This window comes from Epinephelus fuscoguttatus, linkage group LG1, assembly GCF_011397635.1.
Source record: "Epinephelus fuscoguttatus linkage group LG1, E.fuscoguttatus.final_Chr_v1".
NCBI lineage: Eukaryota > Metazoa > Chordata > Actinopteri > Perciformes > Serranidae > Epinephelus > Epinephelus fuscoguttatus.
Window position 1 is genome coordinate 7525894 of NC_064752.1, and position 26448 is coordinate 7552341.

General features: G+C 37.2%; 1 protein-coding gene and 1 long non-coding RNA gene across 9 annotated transcripts in view; one reads left to right on the forward strand and one right to left on the reverse strand.

The window, feature by feature from the left end:
* LOC125903450 (uncharacterized) overlaps positions 1–15583 on the forward strand; it is a 307807-nt gene extending 292224 nt beyond the window's left edge. For all 4 annotated transcript variants that reach the window (XR_007451314.1, XR_007451306.1, XR_007451303.1 and 1 more), the window contains exons 2-5: positions 864–994; positions 4473–4562; positions 9605–10747; positions 15395–15583. This is a non-coding gene — a long non-coding RNA (uncharacterized LOC125903450). The remainder of the gene's footprint in view (positions 1–863; positions 995–4472; positions 4563–9604; positions 10748–15394) is intronic.
* ptprt (protein tyrosine phosphatase receptor type T) overlaps positions 10587–26448 on the reverse strand; it is a 561846-nt gene continuing 545984 nt past the window's right edge. For all 5 annotated transcript variants that reach the window (XM_049597546.1, XM_049597460.1, XM_049597372.1 and 2 more), the window contains 3 exons: positions 25206–25369; positions 16327–16462; positions 10587–10724 (listed from right to left, as the gene is read on the reverse strand). In XM_049597546.1, the coding sequence (XP_049453503.1) occupies positions 10671–10724; positions 16327–16462; positions 25206–25369 (354 nt within the window). In that variant the 3' untranslated portion in view covers positions 10587–10670. The remainder of the gene's footprint in view (positions 10725–16326; positions 16463–25205; positions 25370–26448) is intronic.

Consider the following 26448-nt stretch of genomic DNA (forward strand, 5'->3'; position numbering starts at 1 on the left):
AATATGTGCATTGGCTTCTTCAAAATGTCCGGTTCAGTTGCAATTTTTATATCCTGCACCTTTTGCTCTCTAGACATATAGGCTACTAGATGTGTCTTACATTTCCCAGCATCAGACAGTGTCTTAAATGAACTGTGGCTGTGACTACTCACCGTATGTTCAGTGTTAGTAAATACAGACTACAACTAAATTTAAAAACCAGCAGCAATGTAAAATTTTGCAGCTGACTCCACCAGCGGGAGATGGTGTATATTGCTCCAGGCTCTGACTGATGTCTTTGAATTCTTCAAATTTAACCAGCAGGTCAGGAGGTGAAATAATATTCTCCCTAAATAATAACATACCTGCCCTAATTGGCCATGATTTGTGCTTCTGAGACTGCAGCTTTCAACTTTTATTCAGGCTATTTATTACCCACTGGGCTGTAGCCAAGGGCAAGACAAGACAAGAATTTTTAAACACATTAAATGACCTGATTGAGCGGCTTGGTAGAAAAACAATAAAGAACTTTTTGCAAAACATCCTCAACACCTTTAACACCAATTAAAAAATGAAACGGCATTCCTAAAGTATTCACATAGATCCTTACATTACTCAGGACTTTATGATATGAAAATGCAACACTGTGACTGTGACTTTTCAGATGCGAGACAATCTTTGCACCCGGCCACTCTGCTTCTTTCAGGAACATGTAGCAGATGCAGTGAAAACTAAACCAATATAAAGCTTGTGGTGAAAACAGCAAAAGCCTTTCAGTCTCCTGCCGCTACGAAGGCTCTGCGGCAATCTCAGAACTCGTCCATTCTGTTACGAAGCACAGGTGAGATTTCCCATACGTCTTCATTTTGTGTCCAACTTTGCAGAAACCCAGCTGAAGTGAATGAGAGTGGAGCTGATGGATTGCACCCGGAGTCATGCATGACTTAGCATCTCGTTTGCTTCCCCCAGCTGGCAGAGACGTTGGAACAACGGCGGGATTTACACAGACACAAAGGTAAATGAGCGGACTGTTTATGTTGAGGTCACAGGGTTGTTGTTTTTTTTTTTGTTTTTTTTTTTGAGATGACTGGTTTTATTTATCAGCTGTAACACATGATGTGCGTCACATTCTTACCAGCTGTTCATTTTCTACAATTATGTATTGTTCAGAAAACACTTTTTAATTACACATAACTCTAAAACTCTTTGACAGTTTAAATAATGAAGACATGACAATGTATTATTGTGGATTTCATGTCTATATCGTAAAAGTAATCCATATTTATAAAGGCCACAGAAAAGTCAGTTACATCCAAAACTGATTGAGAATTTTTTTTCTTGTCTAATGTGTGGATATTTGTCTGTTCTGATTCTCCAAAAATGTCAAATCAGAGTCCAATATTGTGTTTGTTAAAACAATAATGGCCAAATGCAGTACGCTCTGTGTAGATTCATGACTAAACTGTGTATGCACAAACAGAGAAATAGGCATACACATTGTTTTCATCAAGTTTGTAAAGCTGTGTTTGCACATTGTTCTGTGTTTTATAAATCTGCATGTGTAAATTTATACAGCTGACCCTGCTACAAAACAAATGGTTGCTATTTTGTGAGAAAATTCTGTCTTCAATTAAGCACACTCTGTTATAGAATTCATTAAAGCTACTCACTTTATGCTTTTTAATTACATATAGATAATGGCCTCTTGTGTTAACTACACACAAAGTGACAGTTTTCAGTGGTTTTAGATGCTCAGGGTCTCTTCTGTTAAGAAATGTGGATTGGTTTCAAGCCATTCCTTGTAAATACAGCATAGTATTGCAATATTTTTGTGTGGCAGTATCGTGTTGTGACACAGACACCAAGTATCAATTCTTTATTATATGAATAATTAATATTAAAAATACAAATTAAACGATAGCCTACTAGAATATTATAATCAGTTACCTTTTCAGTTTACTAGATACATTTTGCTGCAGTAAGAATGACTGAAATGAGATGAACAGACTAACTACTCTATTTTATTTGATAAAACTGTTGATGTGGACAAAGTTTTCCTTTGGGAAATTTTGCTACTGAAAACAGGCAATAAATTGCAATATATTACAATATATTTTATTGCAATACTCAGCATACTGCAACATGTTTCGCAATCGCAATAATATTGTATGGAGCCTTATGTATTGTGATAATATCATATCTTGGGGCCTCTGGTGATTCCCACCCCTACTCTGAGCTCTCCCAGATGTCTGAACTCCTCACCCTATCTCTAAGGCTGAGCCCAGTCACCCTCCGAAGGAAGCTCATTTCAGCTGCTTGCAATTTCATTTTTCGATCACGACCCAAAGCTCATGACCATAGGTGAGGGTTGGGACGTAGATTGACTGATAAATCGAAAGCTTTGCCTTCAGGCTCACGTCCCTGTTCTCCACGTGGTTTGGTACAATGCCTGCATCACTTCTGATGCAGTGCCAAACCACCTCTCCATCTCACGCTCCATTTTGCCCTCACTTCTGAGCAAGACCTTGAGACACTTGAAGTCCTTTGCTTGGGGCAGTAACTCTCTCCCAACTAAGTGGGGACAGTCCACTGTTTTCAGGCAGAGAACCATGGCCTCAGACTTGAAGAAGGTGCTGACTCTCATCTCGACAGTGTCAGACTCAGCTGCAAACTGCCCCAGTGCATGCTGGAGGTCACAGTGTGATAAAACCAGCGGAAACCACATCATCTGCAAAGAGCAGAGGAGCGATTCTGAGGTCTCCAAAGAGGACTCTCCCCTCCCTGCCTGCGTCTTGAGAGCCCATGAATATCACAAACAGAATGAGTGATAAGAAACAACCCTGGCAGAGGCCAACACCTGCGGATTCAGTCTTCACTTTGGTTGTAAAGGGACTGGATGGCTGGAAGCAACAATCCCTGTACCCTGTGTTCCCGCAGTACCCCCTAAAGAACTCCACGGGGGTGTGCTTATAAGCCCTCTCCATGCCCTCAAAACACATGCAGACTGGATGGACAAACTCTCATGACACTTCCAACAGGTCTGCAAAGATGAAGAGCTGTTCCACTGTTCCACGGCCAGAACAAAATCTGCATTGCTCTCCCTGAATCCTAGGTTTGACAGTCAGTCGGACCTCCTTTCCAGCACCATGCAATAAACTTTCCCAGGGAGGCTGAGCAGTGTGTGTGATACCCAAGTAATTAAAGCACACCCTCCAGTCCGCCTTTTTAGGGAATGGTGCCCACTGATCGGACTCCACAATAATGCTTTCATTTTGACAGCAGGTTTATTAGGAGTGCCCCTTGGAAGCATTTTTAACATGAAAGATGATAAAAAGCCGTCTGAAAAACTTTTGACAGGGCACCCTGAATGGCATCCAAGGTCTGTTATTAGTCTTTGAAATAAGAGGTTTCAAACCATCATGGTTTACTATTTTAAAATTTCACTGGAAGTTCAGAGAAGGTTAATTTTTGTGTCATCTCACTATAAAAGCCCAGTAGATATGTTTGGGAAGGACATCAAAGTGCTCGCCAACTTAGAATCCATCCAAAATGAAAACTGTGGTTTGGCATGTACTTACATTTCTGTTTAAATGAAAGAGACCTTGCTGTAGCTGACGGTGGATGCAGTGAAATGCAGCACAGGTGCAGAATAAATGTCTGAAGGAGGCCATATCTGATTTTCTGAATCAGTGTGAATGCAGCACATGGAGATGCATGGGATCTGCTGCGGACACGCAATAACCTTGTTACAAGTTCTGCGGGAGAAAATATATTAATAATCCTGTTAGAGTGGGAAAAATATATTACAGTGCCACCGTGAACGCCCTCCTCCTTCCTCCCCCCAGATAATGACATTTTAGTGAGAGCAAATGAAATGGGCCAATTTTCAAACTCATTACAAACTCAGCTCTGAAAGGGAGTGGGAATAAAAAGAGGAAACAGACAGAGCAGGGAAAAAGTATGAGATAAATGATAAACATTGACAGTGGCTTTGCATCTGTGTGTTTGAATGTATCTGTGAGAGACTGTGTGTGTTTTATATATGCATGCCTTGTCTGTGCCTTTAGGTGTGTACATGCTTTGTGTGCTTTAGTCTGGCTGCGTGTGTGAGTGTGGATGCTTGCTTTCTGCAGACTTTTGTGTGATGTGTGTGTGTGTGTGTGGGGGGTTATGTATGCTTTGAGCGTACCTTTTTTTGATGCGTGTGCGTGCGTGCATCAACTCAGCCCAAAGCCAAGCTGACAGACAGCTTCCCTCTGAGGAGCCCCTTAGTGTTTCTGATTGATCGTCATAATGCCAAGGTACAGGCCCTGTCCTTGGTGCCTATGCTAATCGCAGACTCATGCATATTTATGAGCTCCTTGGGAATCAACCAGCTAAATAAAGGATGAGGCCGTTGGCTTGGAGCTGCGTTCATCACTGACTCTGATTGATTAGAAGAAGAAAACATCAGCCCATAAAGACCTGTATGTGTGTTTTTTTCTTCTCTCCAGTTTGGGGATTGTATTGGGAGCTCGTGACTGGTAGGAGAGCAAACAAAGAGTGGAGGTGTCGAGATGAAACGGTTAAATGGAATAGAGTCGGTGAGTAGTTTCATCAAACGATCCACTGTCTGCCTATATAGAATCATGATTTGTATAAGTTGTGTTTCTCACAGTTGGTTTAAGGTGATTTGGTGCTTCATGAGTAAAACTGACATGACTTTTTCTCCAGTTGGCTTCTGTTGGAGTTAAGAATTAAACATAACTTATTTATAATCTAATAATAATAATAATAATAATAATAATAATGTCATCAACATCAGGCACATCTCTACATTGGCCCTTGCCTTAAATAAAGACAGACCATGTCTTTATTTATATTTTAACACTTTGTAGGTCTCACTGGTAGAACATCTAATTCACTAGACAGAGCCCTACATCAAGACTTGTCCAGAATAAGTGGGAGTTTTTTTGTGGGGCAAGTAGAAGAGAAATTTACTTCTTATTATGGAACACTATACTATGCCATTTTTCACGGCATACTATACATTATGATTTTCTGTGACAAAGTATGCTATGATATTTTAATAGCATACAACAGAATCTCATATTTTCAAATAAACTGTATTTATTTTTATGACATACTATACTGGCATTTATTGTGGCATACTATACCATGACATTTACCGTGGCATACAACATATGTCATTTTTTGTAAAACAATGTTATTCTTTACAACAAACTATGCTATGAAATTTTTATTGCATACTATGACATACTTTACTTTGACATTTAATGTTGTGCTATCAGCTTTTACTGTAACTTATACGATGATGTGTTGTAAGGCATACCGTGATGTCTGCTTTTAAAGCTTCTATAGTATGACATTTTTTGTAGCATACTATGTCATGTTTTATAACATACTTCAATACAACAGTTTTGCCTATACTGTTTTTTTTGGCATACTGTACTTTGCAGGTTTATGACATAGTAAGCTATGGTATTTTTTTATAGCACCCCTTTCCCCCAACATTTCCAGGAACTTTTATTACCAGGAATTTATTTACCTGGGTAAAAGAATTCCTGGTAATCTGTGTGGTTTGCGTTGCCACCGCACCTCAAAGTTCCGGAAAATTTATTCAAATTACTTTTTTTTTTTCAACATATACTATGACCTTTTATGACATACTATATTTTGACTTTTTACGACATGCTATACTATGACTTTTCATGTTAAACTATACTATGACTTGCTATTCTATAACTTTTTTCATCATACTATACTATGACTTTTTTCGTCATAGTATAGTATGACTTTTTACGACATCCTATACTTTGACTTTCATGACATACTATACCATGACTTTTTTCGTCATACTATATTATGACTTGACTTTTCATGTTAAACTGTACTGACTTTTTATGACATACTATTCTATGACTGTTTTCGTCATACTATACTGTGACTTTTTATGACAAACTATACTTTGACTTCTATGACATACTTGACTTTCATGACATACTATACTATGACTTTTTATCGTCATACTATACTATGACTTTTTATGACATGCTATACTATGACTTCTATGGCATACTGTACTTTGACTTTAATTACAAACTATTCTCTGACTTTTTATGATAATTAAAGTATGACTTTTTACGATATAAATCAATCAAGATTGATTGATTTTACGGCATACTGTACTATGACGTTTTTTTACGACATACTATACTATGACTTTTTTTACGACATACTATACTATGACTTTATGGTAATTAAAGTATGACTTTTTACAACATACTATATAATGACTATTTTACGACATACTGTACTATGACTTTTCATGGTAATTAAAGTATGACTTTATATAACATACTATCCTATGACTTTTTGACAAACTATATTATGACTTTTTGCAACATGCCACACTATGACTTTTTATGACATACTATCCTATGACTTTTTATGACATATTATATTCTGACTTTTTTCCGACATGCTATACTATGACTTTTAATGACATACTGTATGATGACTTTTTCCGACATACTATACTATGACTTTTTTCCGACATATACTATGACTTTTTGTGACATATCATATTCTGACTTTTTTCCGACATATACTATGACTTGTTACAACATATTATACTATGACTTTTTTACAGCATGCTATACTATGACATTTCATGTTAAACTATACTATAGCTTTTTATGACATACTCTATTATGACTTTTTACAACATGCTATACTATGACTTTTTTACAGCATGCTATACTATGACATTTCATGTTAAACTATACTATGACTTTTTATGACATGCTATATTATGACTTTTTACGACATACTATGACTTTTTTACAACATGCTATACTATGACATGTTAAACTCTACTATAGCTTTTTATGACATACTCTATTATGACTTTTTACAACATGCTATACTATGACTTTTCATGACATACTACCCGCACACCGTTTACACTTCTTCGTTTTAATTCATTGCTTGCCCCACCTACGCGCCTGTTTAAGACTGTTTTGGTGTGCACAGGACTTTTTTGACATCATGCTACACTATGCCTTTTTTATAATTAAAGTATGAATTTTTATGACATACTATACTATGACTTTCTCATGACATACTATACTGACTTTTTTATGACATACTATACTATCATATTGCATACTTGTCTTACCACATACTATACTATAACATTTTTATGTCATGCTGTTCTGTGTAAGTTCCTCAGACAAAGATCCCTCAAATAAAATGCATAAATGGTAGTTACATCAAAATAAGAGTCTGTAAAGAGAGAGATGAGATCACATTCAACATTTTGGTCCCTTTATTTCATGTTAACCACATTTCAAACAACTAAACAACCAATGGTAATGGCATCACCAGATCTAAACAACACTTTGCTAGACAAATAATCATCAGAATAATAATTATACAAAAGAAATGTACAAATTCAGGACAAAAAAAGCAAAAAGAAAACAAACAAAATATATAATACAAAAGAATGGCCATGAACCAAACCAGTAAAATAAAGCCTTAGTGAGAAAAAACAAAATGCTTAAAATGTCTGGCTTTCACATGGTCTTCAATACAACGCTCTTACAGTCTTTGTCTTGATAGGTCCATTAACGAGCCTGACTGGACTCTAGCAACAGAATAAAACATAAGCGCAGACTGAACAGTTTGCCACAACATCTTGCCACAAGTATGCCGGTTCTGGCCAAGAGAATTGAAACCTACAAGCAAACTGTACTACCTTAACAGATATTCACCAGAGACCTTCAGCGTTGTGATAGTCATTCCAAACTGGGTAATCCATTGTCTTAAAATACTGACACATGCTGGTATGAATCCATGGTTGACATTAATCACATTATGGGTTACAACTGGGTTTTTAAGATAGTGACTTACAAAATTGCTTTCACAATTGGTATCAATGATTTCTCTTGAACAGATTCATAGTGTTTGAAAATGAAGCCCTTGATCTGTTGTCTTGTCCTTTTATTGGACATGTACATGAGACTATACTGTGGCCATGCTTTAGTCCCCAAAAGTGCCAACTGACTCCTAAATATTATCACAGTTCTTCTGACTCCACAGTTCAGAGGGTGCTAAATTAAAACAGGAAGCGTGTCTTTAAAATTAGCTGGTTGTTTAGTTTTGGTCGCATCTTTTAAATGCACAACAGAGAAATGTCAAAAGACAAAAGTCTAATTAGACGAGGAGATAAGGGAAGGCTGTGGTCAGCCTCACACCCTGTAAAATTCTCATTAACTCCTCACATGTCTGAACTGGTAGCCATGGTGACCTTCTTTCATGCTGGGGTCAATCATCAACTGAAATCATTTCCTATTGGACTGAGGAGTGAGTTTGTCAAATGAATTTTTAAACCTGCACACCTCAGCGGCTTAGAGAAAAGCAAATTTGAGGCTTTGTTTGTAGAGGAAGTAAATGTGACCTGTCTGTGTGTTTGCTGTTGTCACTTTAATGATAGATGGCAGGCTGGGAAAACGGTTATAACCCCCAAGCCTCCTTTTCCCTAAACTGTGTTGAGAATGTATCACATGAAACATATCGTGGCTGATGATATGATCTTTATCAAGGGAATTAAGAAGTCTATCTTTTTAATCACCATGGGTCAAGAATTTGCATCTCGTTTTTTTTAATTTATTTGACCTTGTTTTAGATACTTGTCTGATAACAATATATATTTGGAAAAAATGTCCCTGGAGATGCTTTTCCCTGTACATGGCGTTCTCGCATGTTAATGCTGCTCAAGCTTCTTCGGTGATTCATAAAAAAAAAATCGGCCTGGGTACACGGTACAAAAAAGAGTTGCGTGTGGCATGAGCAAAGGGAAATGAAAAATACACAACTTTCACAGGCCAGGTAAAGTCCAAATAATTAAAATGCAGCTCTAACTTCACAAAGCTACAAGCTTCACTGTACTTAAAACATATTGATTGCCTTGTTTTGCCTGCCTGCAGTTTAAAGTTAAAAAAAATCTTCAAAACTGCGTAAATCAGTGGACAAAAAAAGAAAAATAAGTTACACTTTGTTTAGCTTTCCATTTGGAATGACAGCATGGATTTTTTTTTTCTGTTCAATGAGAATGTATATGAGATGCAGAATGACCTGGTTGTTGTGAAAAAGTGTTGTGTTCTCCAAAGCGTCACAAAAAGGCATGTTAAATCTAAAACTCTCCTCTGGGGGGGGAAAAAAACTTCAAGCCATCTGCTTCCTCATTGTAAGCCACTCTGGATATGGGCATCAGCTAAATGTGCAATATGCAAAAATATATATCTTATTTTTTTTAGACAACATGTCTAAAAGGACAGTTTGTAAATAAGCAACATAAGACTTTATTCCAAACTATAATACCAAGTCGCTGAAAATGACACTGACACAGCTTTACAGAGCGATAGCATTTTGAAATGATAACCTTTATTTGTAATGTGTCTGGTGCATGATGTTTGTCTGTTTGTTTGTTTGACTGTGGTTGTCTTATCTTATTTACAGTAAGAGTGGATGCACACTAAAAGATTTTGACAACAATGACTTTACATAAAGCCATTCAAAAACGTTTATGAACCATTTATTTATTTTTATTTTTTTCTCACAGCCCCAAATGAAAAAACCTGGAGCAGCGAGCAGAACAACAACATCAACGTTTGGTCATAAAGGCAAGGCATGAGTTTTCTTTTCTTCTGTCTGTTTAATGTTGTTATTACTCTTCACTATGCACTTGACTCCACTTCCTGTAGTTTGTAACTCGCTACTTCTTCCTTCTTTAACAGTGTTTGTAAGCATTATTTCCCCAGTTAAAGCAAAACTGCCAAAGGAAAGTTGTAAATGACTTCCATGATGGATTATGAAGGTAAGGAAACTGTACTGAGAATTTTTGTAACCAATTACCGAATTAAACATAAGATTCAGTTTGAGGCAGTCATGAGGCCCCAGCCACAAGGAAATGTACCTGCTTGTGATTTCAAAGGAAAATGCTAGAATTAACATTTGTCTTTTGGTTTTTATTGGGATCCAGCTGACTGAATTATTGACGATAATGTCCACCTCTCAAGTTTCATAACCTTTCAGAAATACTCAGGGATAAACATTGGAGTCCAAAATACAGAGTTGAGGCATCACTTGAACCTCTGCTAAATGTGAACAATCTTCCAGTGTGCATCCAGCCTTCACAGGGAGACAACATTCAAGGCGTAGAATATATCTAAAAAGGAAATACTGTACAATAGTCACATCACAGCCCAGCAGAGAGGACAGAGAGATAGAGAAGGAAAAAGTGGCGCTTTTTTTTTTTAAACATCTGATTTTGTTTTTTCAACATATCATTTTTTCTTTTTTCTTTGTACAAGCATGTAAAGTTCACAGTCTCGCTGAAGCGAACACACGAAAATCACTGGTGTGTGTGTCGCTTTTTTTCTCTTCTGTACAGGTTGTGTGTGTGTGTTGTCACAGGCACACTCAAATATGCAAGCATGCCCTCTCTTATTCACACAGAATCACGTGCACACACTCTCAAACACACACACACTCACAGGCACACATGCTCACAGGTTGGGTTCGGGTCACCACAAAGAAGTTTTGCACTCTGTGTGTCCCAGTGTTGCGTTGAGAATGACAGGCAGCGTCAACGGCGATCAGAAAAGATGATTTCAACCCACAGCCAATCAGAAGGAGCTGAGTGCCTCCAAAGCCACTTCATAGCAGAACTTATATTGTTCCTGGAAAACAAGAATAAGAGAAGGTAATTAGTAATTGTTACGCAATGTCAAGCAACGAGGACTTTCACTTTTTACAACATAATATACCGAGACTTTTTTATGAAATTTTTGATGTCATACTGTACTGTGATGTTTTTAGGACATATTGGCAACGTACTATACTAATGTTTTTTACGACATATTTTACGATGACTTTTTACGACAGAGTATACTATGTCGTCAAAAATCATGAAAAAAGTCACAGCATAGTATGTCGTCAGAAGGATTAAAAAAGTATAGTATTTCTTCAAAAATCATGACAAAAACGTCATAGTATAGTATGTCGTCAAATATCAGGAAAAATGTCATAGTATAATGTCATCAAAAATGATGAAAAAGTAATAGTTTAGTATGTCGTCCAAAATGATGAAAAACGTCATAGTAAAGTTTGTCGTCAAAAATAATTGAAAAAAGTCATAGTATAGTATGTCGTCCAAAATGATTGAAAAAAGTCATAGTATAGTATGTCGTCAAAAATGATGAAAAAGTCATAGTTTAGTATGTCGTCAAAAATAATTGAAAAAAGTCATAGTATAGTATGTCGTCCAAAATGATTGAAAAAAGTCATAGTTTAGTATATCGTCAAAAATGATGAAAAAGTCATAGTTTAGTATGTCGTCAAAAATGATGAAAAAGTCATAGTTTAGTATGTCGTCAAAAATGATGAAAAACATCATAGTATAGTATGTCGTGCAAAATGATGAAAAAGTCATAGTTTAGTATGTCGTCCAAAATGATTGAAAAAAGTCATAGTATAGTATGTCGTCCAAAATGATGAAAAAGTCATAGTTTAGTATGTCGTCCAAAATGATGAAAAAGTCATAGTTTAGTATATCGTCCAAAATGATGAAAAACATCATAGTATAGTATGTCGTCCAAAATGATGAAAAAGTCATAGTTTAGTATATCGTCAAAAATGATGAAAAACATCATAGTATAGTATGTCGTCCAAAATGATGAAAAAGTCATAGTTTAGTATGTCGTCCAAAATGATGAAAAAGTCATAGTATAGTATGTCGTCCAAAATGATGAAAAAGTCATAGTTTAGTATGTCGTCCAAAATGATTGAAAAAAGTCATAGTGTAGTATGTCGTCCAAAATGATGAAAAAGTCATAGTTTAGTATGTCGTCCAAAATGATGAAAAAGTCATAGTATAGTATGTCATCCAAAATGATTGAAAAAAGTCATAGTATAGTATGTCGTCCAAAATGATGAAAAAGTCATAGTTTAGTATGTCGTCCAAAATGATGAAAAAGTCATAGTATAGTATGTCGTCAAAAATGATGAAAAAGTCATAGTTTAGTATATCATCAAAAATGATGAAAAACATCATAGTATAGTATGTCGTCCAAAATGATTGAAAAAAGTCATAGTATAGTATGTCGTCAAAAATGATGAAAAAGTCATAGTTTAGTATATCATCAAAAATGATGAAAAAGTCATAGTTTAGTATATCATCAACTATGATGAAAAATTCATAGTTTTGTATGTCGTCCAAAATGATGAAAAAGTCATAGTATAGTATGTCGTCCAAAATGATTGAAAAAAGTCATAGTATAGTATGTCGTCAAAAATGATGAAAAAGTCATAGTATATAGTATGTCGTCAAAAATGATGAAAAAGTCATAGTTTAGTATATCATCAAAAATGATGAAAAACATCATAGTATAGTATGTCGTGCAAAATGATGAAAAAGTCATAGTTTAGTATGTCGTCCAAAATGATTGAAAAAGTCATAGTTTAGTATGTCGTCCAAAATGATGAAAAAGTCATAGTATAGTATGTCGTCCAAAATGATGAAAAAGTCATAGTATAGTATGTCGTCCAAAATGATGAAAAAGTCATAGTATAGTATGTCGTCCAAAATGATGAAAAAGTCATAGTATAGTATGTCGTCAAAAATGATGAAAAAGTCATAGTATAGTATGTCATCCAAAATGATGAAAAAGTCATAGTATAGTATGTCGTCCAAAATGATTGAAAAAAGTCATAGTATAGTATGTCGTCCAAAATGATTGAAAAAAGTCATAGTATAGTATGTCGTCCAAAATGATGAAAAAGTCATAGTTTAGTATGTCGTCAAAAATGATTGAAAAAAGTCATAGTATAGTATGTCGTCCAAAATGATGAAAAAGTCATAGTTTAGTATGTCGTCAAAAATGATTGAAAAAAGTCATAGTATAGTATGTCGTCCAAAATGATGAAAAAGTCATAGTTTAGTATGTCGTCAAAAATGATGAAAAAGTCATAGTATAGTATGTCGTCAAAAATGATGAAAAAGTCATAGTATAGTATGTCGTCCAAAATGATGAAAAAGTCATAGTATAGTATGTCGTCAAAAATGATGAAAAAGTCATAGTTTAGTATGTCGTCCAAAATGATGAAAAAGTCATAGTTTAGTATGTCGTCAAAAATGATGAAAAAGTCATAGTATAGTATGTCGTCCAAAATGATTGAAAAAAGTCATAGTATAGTATGTCATCCAAAATGATGAAAAAGTCATAGTATAGTATGTCGTCCAAAATGATTGAAAAAAGTCATAGTATAGTATGTCATCCAAAATGATGAAAAAGTCATAGTATAGTATGTCGTCCAAAATGATTGAAAAAAGTCATAGTATAGTATGTCGTCCAAAATGATGAAAAAGTCATAGTTTAGTATGTCGTCCAAAATGATGAAAAAGTCATAGTATAGTATGTCGTCCAAAATGATGAAAAAGTCATAGTTTAGTATGTCGTCCAAAATGATGAAAAAGTCATAGTATAGTATGTCGTCCAAAATGATGAAAAAGTCATAGTATAGTATGTAGTCAATAATGATTGAAAAAGTCATAGTTTAGTATGTCGTCAAAAATGAAAAACATCATAGTATAGTATGTCGTCCAAAATGATGAAAAAGTCATAGTTTAGTATATCGTCAAAAATGATGAAAAACATCATAGTAAAGTATGTGTCCAAAATGATGAAAAAGTAATAGTTTAGTATATAGTACAAAATGATGAAAAACATCATATTATAGTATTTCGTCAAATATTATGATAAAGTCATAGTTTAGTATGTCGTCCAAAATGATGAAAAAGTCATAGTATAGTATGTCGTCCAAAATGATGAAAAAGTCATAGTTTAGTATGTCGTCAAAAATGATTGAAAAAAGTCATAGTATAGTATGTCGTCCAAAATGATGAAAAAGTCATAGTTTAGTATGTCGTCCAAAATGATGAAAAAGTCATAGTATAGTATGTCATCCAAAATGATGAAAAAGTCATAGTATAGTATGTCGTCCAAAATGATGAAAAAGTCATAGTTTAGTATATCGTCAAAAATGATGAAAAAGTCATAGTTTAGTATGTCGTGCAAAATGATGAAAAAGTAAAAGTTTAGTATTTCGTCCAAAATGATGAAAAAGTGATAGTATAGTCTGTAGTCCAAACTGATGAAAAAGTCATAGTTTAGTATGTCGTCCAAAATGATGAAAAAGTCATAGTATAGTATGTCGTCCAAAATGATGAAAAAGTCATAGTTTAGTATGTCGTCCAAAATGATTGAAAAAAGTCATAGTTTAGTATGTCGTCCAAAATGATGAAAAAGTCATAGTTTAGTATGTCGTCCAAAATGATGAAAAAGTCATAGTTTAGTATATCGTCCAAAATGATGAAAAACATCATAGTATAGTATGTCGTCCAAAATGATGAAAAAGTCATAGTTTAGTATGTCGTCAAAAATGATGAAAAAGTCATAGTTTAGTATGTCGTCAAAAATGATGAAAAAGTCATAGTATAGTATGTCGTCCAAAATGATGAAAAAGTCATAGTATAGTATGTCGTCCAAAATGATGAAAAAGTCATAGTATAGTATGTCGTCCAAAATGATGAAAAAGTCATAGTTTAGTATGTCGTCCAAAATGATTGAAAAAAGTCATATTTTAGTATGTACAACAAAATGATGAAAAAGTCATAGTATAGTATGTCGTCCAAAATGATGAAAAAGTCATAGTTTAGTATGTCGTCCAAAATGATTGAAAAAAGTCATAGTGTAGTATGTCGTCCAAAATGATGAAAAAGTCATAGTATAGTATGTCGTCCAAAATGATGAAAAAGTCATAGTTTAGTATGTCGTCCAAAATGATTGAAAAAAGTCATAGTGTAGTATGTCGTCCAAAATGATGAAAAAGTCATAGTTTAGTATGTCGTCCAAAATGATGAAAAAGTCATAGTTTAGTATGTCGTCCAAAATGATGAAAAAGTCATAGTATAGTATGTCGTCCAAAATGATGAAAAAGTCATAGTATAGTATGTCGTCCAAAATGATTGAAAAAAGTCATAGTATAGTATGTCGTCCAAAATGATGAAAAAGTCATAGTTTAGTATGTCGTCCAAAATGATGAAAAAGTCATAGTTTAGTATATCGTCAAAAATGATGAAAAACATCATAGTATAGTATGTCGTCCAAAATGATGAAAGTCATAGTATAATATGTCAAAAATAATTCAAAAAAAGTCATAGTATAATATGTCAAAAATAATTCAAAAAAAGTCATATATAGTATGGTGTCAAAAACGATGACATACTATAGCGACCCTTGTCCACCACTCTGGATGGCTCCCATACATGTTCTCGTTGGCTGTTTTGCAGGAGCTGAGAGGAGGGTCGATTGCTGAGTCCCACCTGGGCCTGGTGCGTGCTCCAGTATAGTTACTCCTATTGTCATAAGTCACGCTCTGTCATTGGGTATGAGGAAAGCTCTGGGATTCCTTCGTTGTTTTCCACACTTTGTTACTAAATACTAACTGTACAAAACTGTGTTGTTTGATTTTAACTTGTGTTCCTTGTAAATAAATGATCATTATTGTCAACCAGCTCGTTTGTCTCCTGTTCTTGCTTCTAACACTATACTATGAGACTTTATGACAGTAGTAGCATGACTTTTTACAACATACCATGACTCTGTATGATAATAAAGCTATGACTTTTTGCAACATGTTATATAATGATGTTTTTTCATCATTTTGGACAACATACTATACTATGACGTTTTTTATCATTTTTGATGAAATGCTATACTATGACGTTTCTTTCATGATTTTGGACAACATACTTCAATATGACGATTTTTCCTGATTTTGGACGACATACTAATCTATGACTTTTTTCATCATTTCGGACGATATACTATATACTATGACATTTTTCCTGATTTTGGACGACATACTTTAATATGACGTTTTTTCATCATTTTGGACGACACACTATACTATGACATTTTTTAATAACATACCATAATATGATTCATTTGTGATACAATGTACTTTGACTTTGTCATTTTTTATTACTTACCATACTAAGATGTTTTTAGCACATACTATACTATGACTTTTTTTTAACCACATACTAACCACATACTATTCCATACATGTCTGAAGAAACTTAATACTTATACGTATTTGAAATGAAATCATAGGACCATCTCAAGAGTTTCTCTTCATTTTCACAATCACCAGCAATTGCTAGTTTGATCTTCATCTGCAGATGAAGTGTGTGTGTCTGTGGGTGTTGTGTGTCCTCACCATAGTTTCCACCATATTAGTCTTGTTGTTCCTCAGTGTTTTGACGGTGTGGAAAACATCCACGATGTTCTGCTGCTGGATCATCTCGTTAATGCTGCAGATGGCACAGAACGTTCCAGAACGCCCTCCGCCGGTACTGCAGAGGAGGAGGAGGAGGAGGAGGGAAGAGTGGAGAAAAAAAAAGGACAAAAGACCTTCATTATTAAACAACATTATCATCATGTTCATCATGCCATCATCATAAATAAATAAATAATAGCTGGACTGCATGAGCGTTGAAGAGGGGGCAGATAAGAGAGTTAAGAAAAGAGAGACTGGAAAAGAAAAAACACCTGTAGTCTATTCAGACCAGCTGCTTTGAAGTCAGAGATGTTCCTTCCCGTCCTTTGCAGAACAGCAGGACCTGCTTTTTGTCTTTTATCACCCTGGGAGCCCTGTTTTTAAAATGTGTTATCATGGAAATTATGTTTTCTTTCAGGCACTTCTCTTTTCTTCTGCTGTGTTGAGGTTAATTGTGTAAACCTTTAAACATGGTCTTGAAACCTATGAACCCTTATGTGAGAAAACCTTCAACGGGTTTCAATAAAATTTAATAAACAGGTTATGAGAGGCAAGATGTGTTTGTTGTGACTGCTTTTAAAGCATAGGCCATGTTCAAGTTTGTGTGTGGGAGGAATGGTTTGTCAAATTTTCTACGTGTTTCTTGTGGAACTGCAGGTTGGAGTGAGTTAGCTTTACGTTTGTTTGAGTAAAATGTCAATTTTCTGATTGGATGACTGCATTTCAGTCTATTTTGAAGTAGTGAAGGAAATACATACAGGTTCTGAGAAAAGGCATGAATGACAGGAAGTGACAAATGGGAACAAGCAGTACAAAGAAACCTGTCACTGCATGGAGCAAACGAATGAGCTAGACTAATGGACTCAAGAAATTTAAATATATTTCTTCAGCTTTAAAGGATAACTTCGGTATTTTTCAACCTGGGCCCTATTTCCCCATGTGTATGTGTGCGTATGATTCATGGGTACAACTCGTTCTAAAATTGGTTCAGTATTGAGGGAGGTGGATGCAGCTGGCAGCCGCAAAACGAGCTAAAACGGTAACGGGGGCAAATGCGTCCCGTATAAGTTTGCGCATTAAAAGTGCTTTTTTCGCCACTGACTGGTTCAGATCGCCAGTGCTATCTCTGTAAATAGCATACTAAGTGTTTTCCTTACCCTTCACTTGCTCTGGGCTGTGACATCATCTTGCGAGAGCTTTGCTTGTTGCCGGAAGAAAACAGAGGAGCCTTGCGGAGCGCTGCTCAGAGTGGCGCTGGTTGTCCCGGAGTACAGTTGAGAGTTTTACTGCATCGGTTGAAAACAATGGTTCGTGTTTGTGCTTATCCGAATTGCAAGAACAGGATGTGGCGCAACACGCCGTACAGCTTTCATAGGCTGCCTTTGTCGGACGGCGAGATGCTGAAGTTGTGGCTAGTTGTGCTACAAATGGATGCTAACACTCCTGTCCAGACACTGCGCCTTGCAGACCATTGGGTCTGCAGTGCTCACTTCTCCCAAGATGACTACTGCCAGCCGAAGAAGAGAAGACATCTAATCCCTAAACACCTCTTCCTCAAGAAAATGGCTGTCCCACGAGTAGAGAGAGCTACAGACAGTGGAGGTAATGTTGTATAAACAATGTTCAAAACGCTTAGTATGCTATTTACAGAGATAGCACTGGCGATCTGAACCGGTCAGTGGCGAAAAAAGCACTTTTAATGCGCAAACTTACACGGGACGCATTTGCCCCCGTTATAGTTTTAGCTCATTTCACGGCTTCCAGCTGCATCTGCCTCCCTCAATACTGAACCAATTTTAGAACGAGTTGTACCTATGAATCATACGCACACATACACATGGGGAAATAGGGCCCAGGTTGAAAAATACAGAAGCTATCCTTTAACTAACTTTTTTAGACTTTATTCAGAGGATAACCTGCTGTAATGGACAAAGATGCAGTGATTGTAATATTTGTGTGTGTATATATTTACTGTATATTCTGGATTTACTGGCTGTGTAGCCCAATCAGCAGTCAGGGCTCTGCCAATCAGCAGTCAGACCACCCACCATGAAAAGAGCTCCAGACGTTTCCGTCTCACCTGGTTCCAGCTGAATTCCTTTAGTATTCGGACTGAATAAAACATTTAGGTACTGAGAGGTGGAGTGGCAGCCATCACAAAAATCACCCACTGTCTACCTACTCTGCATTAGCAATGCAGGACCGCAGTACTTTTCTCTCCCATCAGGGAAGCTTTGATGGTGTCAGATTTGAAGTCAGATTTACAGACTGTATTAACTTTATTGTTCTTTGTAAAGGCCTGATATGTAATGCTTTCACAAGAGGGGGAATATTTGTTATTCAAAAAATTTACCACTAGACTAATGTTTGGAAATCTTTGTTTGCTCAGAACCCTTTAAAACACACCGACACATCTCCGTCATCAACTAGTCATTTTTAGGTTTCAGTTTGTTTTTCATGTGTAAATCTATTTGGGAATGGGACACAGCACCTCAGCTCTTCATTGCACTGTATTTAGATGTTAATATTTAAGACTGAAATTTGAAATGCAAAGGTATTCCTTTTGCACTCCTTTTCTGACTTCAGTGTCAAAAGATAATTTCTAGGTAAGGGGGGAAAAAACTGAGAGCAAATACATTTTACATCAGCGCTGTCAGAAACATCTTCTGGCTAAAATACATTAATATTATGAACTTGACTCCTGAAGTTCATCCAGCAAAATCAGGACAGATCAAGACCTGAGTGGTGCTGAACGTCAAGGCAGCTGAATAACTTTCACAGTTGCTATAGAAATGTTTGGTAGCTTATTAACCTCAGCACCTGAGTGTCAACCTGGGAGCCATTTCAATCAAAACAAGTACCAGCTCACTGTAAAAGAAACTGCTGCAAGCATGAAACTGAAGCCACAAAATAAATTAATCTGCAAGTCATTTCTTACTTCGGCAATCATAATCTTGCATCTGTTAGCTAGCTTAACATCCACAAATTAATTCTGTGTCACAGGTCACGGAGGTATATGCAGAGTGAAAGACTAGGGATGCATTGATCTAGTGGCCTAACATCAGTATCTGCGGATATTCGCCTTGTTGACTTCCATCAGCCTATCAGCAAATACATGGCATTCACAGATGGCAGTGAGCAATCTTTTCTGTTGTGTCACATCAGTTTTACGTGGGTTAAAAACCAGAGAAAAGGCAAGACTAACAGTGTCACATCATCCTGGGATCAACACAAAACATATGGGACAAACAGAGATCTTCCCGGGATGCCTTTGGGATGAGAGGACGCAGTAAACTCACCATCAACAGGGCATGCACCCTAATATTGTCCCACATAATGCTACATTATGAAATAAGCTGTTAGGAACACCTCTGGCTTCGGAGGTAAATGGAACACAGCAATAGTCTTCTAGTGGTGGGGAATGAGGCGGAGAGATCACGCGACATGCTAGATAGTGACAGGAAAAATTGAGCGCACACTTAGCTGCAATAAACGGCTACACTGTACTTGAAGGTATCTACATAAGAGTGACATGACAATAGCTATGTTTCCATCCAAAAGTGATTCAAATCATTGGGAAATGCGCATTGAAAGAAATACGAATCCTGTGTGTTTCCATTAAATGTATGGACTTTGGTGAAAACTACAAACGAGCGAGTTTTCCGCAGAACCGGAAAAGAAAACAAGTCTCACGTTCTTCTTCTTCTACGTTTTCTGGTGGTTGGCAACCAGCTTGTAAATGCATTACCGCCTTCCCGACCCGGAGTGTGGATATCACCATGGAGAGAGGTGCGCTACGTCAGACTTAATTCGAACATAACTGTTTCCATCCCCCGTTTTGCGAATCAACATTTTTTCGAATCAACCAAAACCCGGCTAAAGCGAGCGTATTTTAGTTTGTGCGAATCAGGGGATTTTAATTCGAATTTTGGCGTTTTCATCATAATTTTCCGATGCGATATTTCTAGATGCGCATCTAAACAGGCTGATGGAAACATGGCTACTGTTGTAACTATGACACGACACGGTCATGAACCTGTCATGAACATTATGTACATGTTATAAACGTTTATGATTGCTGTCATTAAGTGTCATTCGGTTTTTGTAAACACAAGTTCACATTGTTTGTGTTGTCTTGATAATGACAACTTGACATTAACCAGGATGACGATACCAGAAGATGTCTTTGTCATAACAACTTGACATTAACAAGAAATGCACGTCTTTTTGTGTTTATGACAAGTTGACATAATGATTATTATTGTTATGACAAAGACATCTTCTGGTAATGTCATTCTGGTTAATGTCAAGTTGACATAATAAGGACATCCCAAACAAATTTAATATCAACTTGTCATGACAAAAACCGAATGACACTTAATGACAGCAGTCATAAACCTTTATAACATGTACAAAATGTTCATGACAGGTTCATGACAGTGTGATGTCATAGTTATGACAGCGTCATGTCACCCTTATGTCGATACCTTCAAGTAAAGTGTAGTGTTGTCACCATACCAAAATCTTTGTTTCGGTACCAATACCAATATGAATGTCGATACTTTTCGATACTCTTCGGTACTTTTCCTAAGGAAAAATCCTTTTGGATACAAACCTTTAGAACAATAATAGTAGGGGTGTAACAGTACCAAAAAAGTCATGGTTCAGTAAGTACCTCGGTACGACGTCACGGTTTGGTTGCTCAAATGTTTCACTAAGTTGGTGTTGTCTCGTGTTGTCTCCCTTTGCGAGGCAGACTTTCTCTTGGGCCAGCTGCGAATGTTGATACAGGTGTTGTCATACACACCACTTGCACAATCTGTGCTACAATAGGAACAATAAAGGCGTTTGTGTGCATAAATGAGTAAAATAAAGTAACTAAATTAATGAATTGAATCAGTTTCAAAGTACCGGTATTTTCCAAATGCAGTATAGTACCGTTTGGAATACTCTAGTACCGCAGTACTATTTTAGTACCGGTATACCGTGCAACATTAGTAAAGTGTTACCCAATAAACTTGACGATAACGTAACGCAACGCACCTACTGCCTCAGATGTGGCTATTCTAATCAACGAACGTTTGCTGATCATAAACCTTGTAACTACATTTGAGCTTCATTTTGATAAAATATGAATAATATCCTGACACATGCAAATATCTGACCATTCAAGAAGACACATTACCGTCTTTGACGATGCATTGCTCAATTATTTTAAAAAAAACACAGTTTATTTTCTTCATTTCCTGAAAAGTTGTGGTTTTGGCCATACAAGGTTTCTGCCCGACAGCCATGATACGAACGTGTGTTTGCACACAACAGGTACACACACACTACACAGCTCCACACAGTTCCTATCTGAGCTGAACAAATGAAGCTGATAATGAGGGAGAGAAACAAGAGGCTGTAAAATCTATAGACGAGAGATTCCAGGGAACTTCACTAACAATATCACACACACACACTAACACACAGACTCACACAACATTTCCTCAAGCGCATCACTGGTGCTCATCCAATCAGCTTCCTCTGTCACAGCTCATTGGGCCAATCAGAATTGGCATTGATTTGTATTTTCTAGACGCTGGGAGGTTTTGTTTGTTTTCGGAGTGTTTTCTGTCTCTGTGTGAAAGACGGAGTTTGAAACACAAGCTGTTCCGGTTAAAACTCACTTGTTTCTAATGCAGAGCAAAAAAAACCATCTGATAATTGTAAGTTATTTCTAAAGATATAGTTTATATCTTTATAGCTTTTTATAGATTTGATGCCACAGTATGGGAAGAAATGAAATCACTGGTGGATCTTAACTATTAATGATTATGCAGAATCAATGGTTTAAACCCTGGTGTCTAACAGGAATATAAAGTGACAGACATACATCGTTGACCCCCGGCTCAAATCAATAACTGCTGCTATGTCATATTGATGCTGCTGGCATAATTGCTTTAAGTGTCGAACATAATTAAGAATAATCATTCATCATATCACATAAATAATTATAATTTATTCTCTTTTTAAAAGTTCTTATATTTGCATTTAGTATTTTACAAATAAAATAATGATGTGAAATTAAAATAGTGGCACATACGGCTAAATTCCTTGATGTTAATCGGCCTGGCCGCTGCCTCTGACCGTTACGCTCAGCCCCAGTGAATGTGAGTGAAAGGGATGCAAGGCTTCTCTGCTTCTGGCTAAAGACAGCTACACTGGCTAATCAGCCCCAGCTATTGATTTCACAGACTGGGTAATACCAGAGATAAGGAGAAACATGATGGTTCAATCAGTAGCTGGTGAAAATTGATTCTTTTTCTGCTCTTCACTTGTCCTGGAGGTTGGAGTCTGATGGGTCTTAAATGCTAAGCACATGTCTCATTTTCAGTGAATCACACTGAGAGAACCTGTTCCAGCTGCAGCGCTCTTAACACAGCAATCTGTCTGGGCTGTATTTATTTCAGCGTACAGAGACGAGTGCTTTCAAGATGGAGGAGAATAACAAAAATATTGTGCGGTCTTGTTCCAGATGAGTACTAATCTAATCGGGAGGATCGCTACTCTGACGTTATGCAGTTTCAATAATTAAATTGAGGCAAACAACAAACATGTCCATGAACTTTTCTCTGCTAAAGAATTTAACCAGTTACATGAATCACCACAGTTCTAGTCTAGATCGGGGGTATGTAACCTGTGGCCACATGCAGCTCTGTCACCGCTCTCCAACAGCTCCCTCTTAACATTTTCATTTTCATCACCTTGAGTGACTCGTACATTCTCAATCGTAAAAATGTGTAAACTATACACAGACTACAGACAATGTTTCTACATTTCCTCAACTAAATGTGCATCATACGTCTTATCGCCTTTTCCTGTCACAGTGACGTCAGTTTGTTAGCAGGAGGCAAAACACGTCTCTCCCCCACAGGGCTGTAGGCTACATAGGAGCCTTACAGTGTGGTCTTGTTGTGTTATTGGGAGCCAGAATAGAAGGAGTCATGGCTCAAAACCAGCCGCTACTGCCCGTCAACAAAAACAAAGACAGCTATGGTTAAATGTGATAAGAAGGGAAAAAGTATTTTCTGTTGTAGGGATGAATAACGTTATGTGTATTAAGGGTTATCATGTCCACCTCATCAGAAACTGGGGAGGTAGGGGGAAGAAAAGGCGGAAGCTCCATCAGCCAGTACAAACCTTAGTGCCGGAGGTCACAGCAGGCTGGTGTCAGTTAGTAGCATCAGCGTGAAGAAAACACTGTACCTTTAAACAACCAGCTCCTTCTTTAGAAATGAAATGAAATCACCTCGTGGCTGCTGTGTGTGGCGCCAAAGTGCACTTTGTTCACTAACTGGAGGCACAGTGGAGCTCTGAGGTTTTGCTGACAGTTTAAGCATCCAATAGAGTTACAAGATTCAGGTCCTGTTTATACGACAGCAATCTCAACCGAAAACGGTCAACTTTAGTTGAGTTTTGGCTGATCGTTCCAGCCACTAGGCATGCGTGAGAAAGTCGACCATCACAACAATAATGGCGGACTCCCGAGCTCTGTTTGCGCTGCTCACCCTGTTGAGTGTAGATTTACTGTAGCAACTCCACCTCGTCCGTCCAGACAAACATTCGTGCGGTTGCCATTTTGTTTGTTTATACATCACCGCTCTGTAGAACAAAGCGCATGTGCACAGGGGCTTGTTGTTTCATTACAAAGTCACACCGCCAACTACTGGCCTGGCATATATTCTAGAGTGTCTTTGGTCATTTTTGTGGATCCATGTGCACAGTGATTGTTATCAAAACATTGTCGTCTGAATGTGGAACTTTTTACGAAATGAAAATGAGAAATGATTCCGTTTTCAGCAGATTGTTTTCGTGCTAATGTGCAACGGTATTCTAACTATTTTTATTTTATTTAAAATATGTTTTTCCATTGCATCTACTGTGGAACTAATAGTACTCAGTACTGTGCTGTTGTTATTCAGTTGTAGATGTTACCATCGTTATCAGCATGACACAGTGTTATTGCTGTGCTTCCTTGAAACGAATATACTTGCAAACATTGTATTTCTGTATAGTGTGTGTAAAAAATTAAAAGTGTTCAACCTGATCCGTATACATTCTGAAAATAATTAAATATTGCTGAAGCTGTGGTTATTTCCTGTATGTACGTTTATGGTAACTCAATGATTTATAGCTTAAAATAAAGCTGGTTATAATGTAAAGAATTGTGAGTTGCAGCTTTAGATAAAGCACATCTTAGCCCTCTCTCGATATGAGCCAGGTTGACACTGTTATTAAACAATGGGTAGTTATGAATAGTCCTTTTAAATTTTTCAGACCAGTGTTGTGTGTGTTTGGCTCCCACACTTCAGACACACCAGAAGTGGGATAAATGTTGAGTTCAGGCCATCTGTATGTTTGACAGATCAGCTGTGAAAAATAAAGCGTGAAAGCACGAGCCAACGCAGAAGAATGGATGAGTCGAGAAATACCATATATTGTATATATCATCTTAAAGCTGTGTGTGTGTGTGTGTGTGTGTGTGTGTGTGTGTGAACATTTGTCTTAAATGTGTGTGTTCTTTTATAGGAAGTGTACTTTATCATTGTTAAGAGTATCTCAACATCTTTCACCTTTCTGTGTCTCTCTCTCTCTCTCTCTCACACACACACACACAAGGGCACATTTGTCTTTTGACGATTTCGCGTTGATGAATCGTCCTACTGAGCACCACTTGTTCCCGTCCCCCCGTCACCTGCGTCCTACCATTTCATGACATGTTACAGAGTGTGTTCGTCTACATGTGTGTGTCTGTGTGCGAGCATTGCACTTACAGGCAATGTACCACAGTCCTCCCGTCTCCTCCGTCGTACTGCTCCTGCCACTTAGCCAACCTCCGGACCAACTGGAGGATAGAGCGTTTAGAGAGAGGAGTGTCCCTGTAGGCCGGCCAGCCGATGAACTGAAAGTGCTGCACCAGGCGGTAACCGTCCTGTGGCTGAAGAGAGAGGTGTGAAGATAAGGATTTTTTTTTTTTTTTATCACCACAGCTGTCAACACCACAATCAACACCATGTAGTAATTCCACCAGGGATGTAAAAGTGGGTAAACAAGTGAAACCTTCCAAGTGCTGCAGTGTGTGACACTTAAAATAATGCGTTTGTGGGTCTCATTTCAGCCCTTAGAGTGTGTCATAGTGGACATCCTTCTATTCTGCATCTACATTATTCCTATTCTGTCCTACTTTGTGATGGTTTAGATGCCATGATTGTTGACATTAGTGATCCAGAAATATGTCTCCATCCCCTCCTGCCCAAACCTGGACGACCAAGCTATGATCAGAAAGCATTCAACGTGTCAATTGACCTGGCCACTTGATCTTATGCCCCACTAACACCCACTAACACGTGGCCTTAGAAGGAAATGTAAGACAAATGACTATACAGTACTCACAAATATTTATCTCTCCAGCTCCATCAACAGTGATGGAAATAGGTCTGCCCCCTAATGGTCGACCAAACATTGGTCGATCAGAAAGGTTATTACTCGGCAAGATTTCATTGGTAGTTTAGTCGCAGAAAAAAAAACAAAACAAAGGACAGACACAGGAAGTGTCCACGCTCAGCAGTGAGACAGTAGTCAGGTTAATTTCCAGGGCTGGTACCTGCGGTTATTCCACAGGCTAGTTAATAACATGTCGGGCAGGAAATCCAAAGTGTGGGATCATTTTGAGAAGGTGAAGGACGAACCCAAGGTGATATGTAAACTCATCTTCACTGGTCGACTACAAACATGACGTATCATGTGAAACATGGAAGTAGCTACATGCCCATTAGCCCACAGCGTCATTAACAGGCGGCTCGCTCAGTGTGTGACGTGCACTTGGAGATAAAATATAGGCCTATATTAATGAAGGTTCATCAGTACGGTTTTGTATTTCTCTGTAATGTAGCACAGTGTTAACAATGTTACTGATACTATTCTTTCTCACACCTTCAACTCAAACCATTAAAATATATCATTGAATCATTAAATTAATATCATAAACACGCAGGCGACTGGTCGACTAATGGCGCT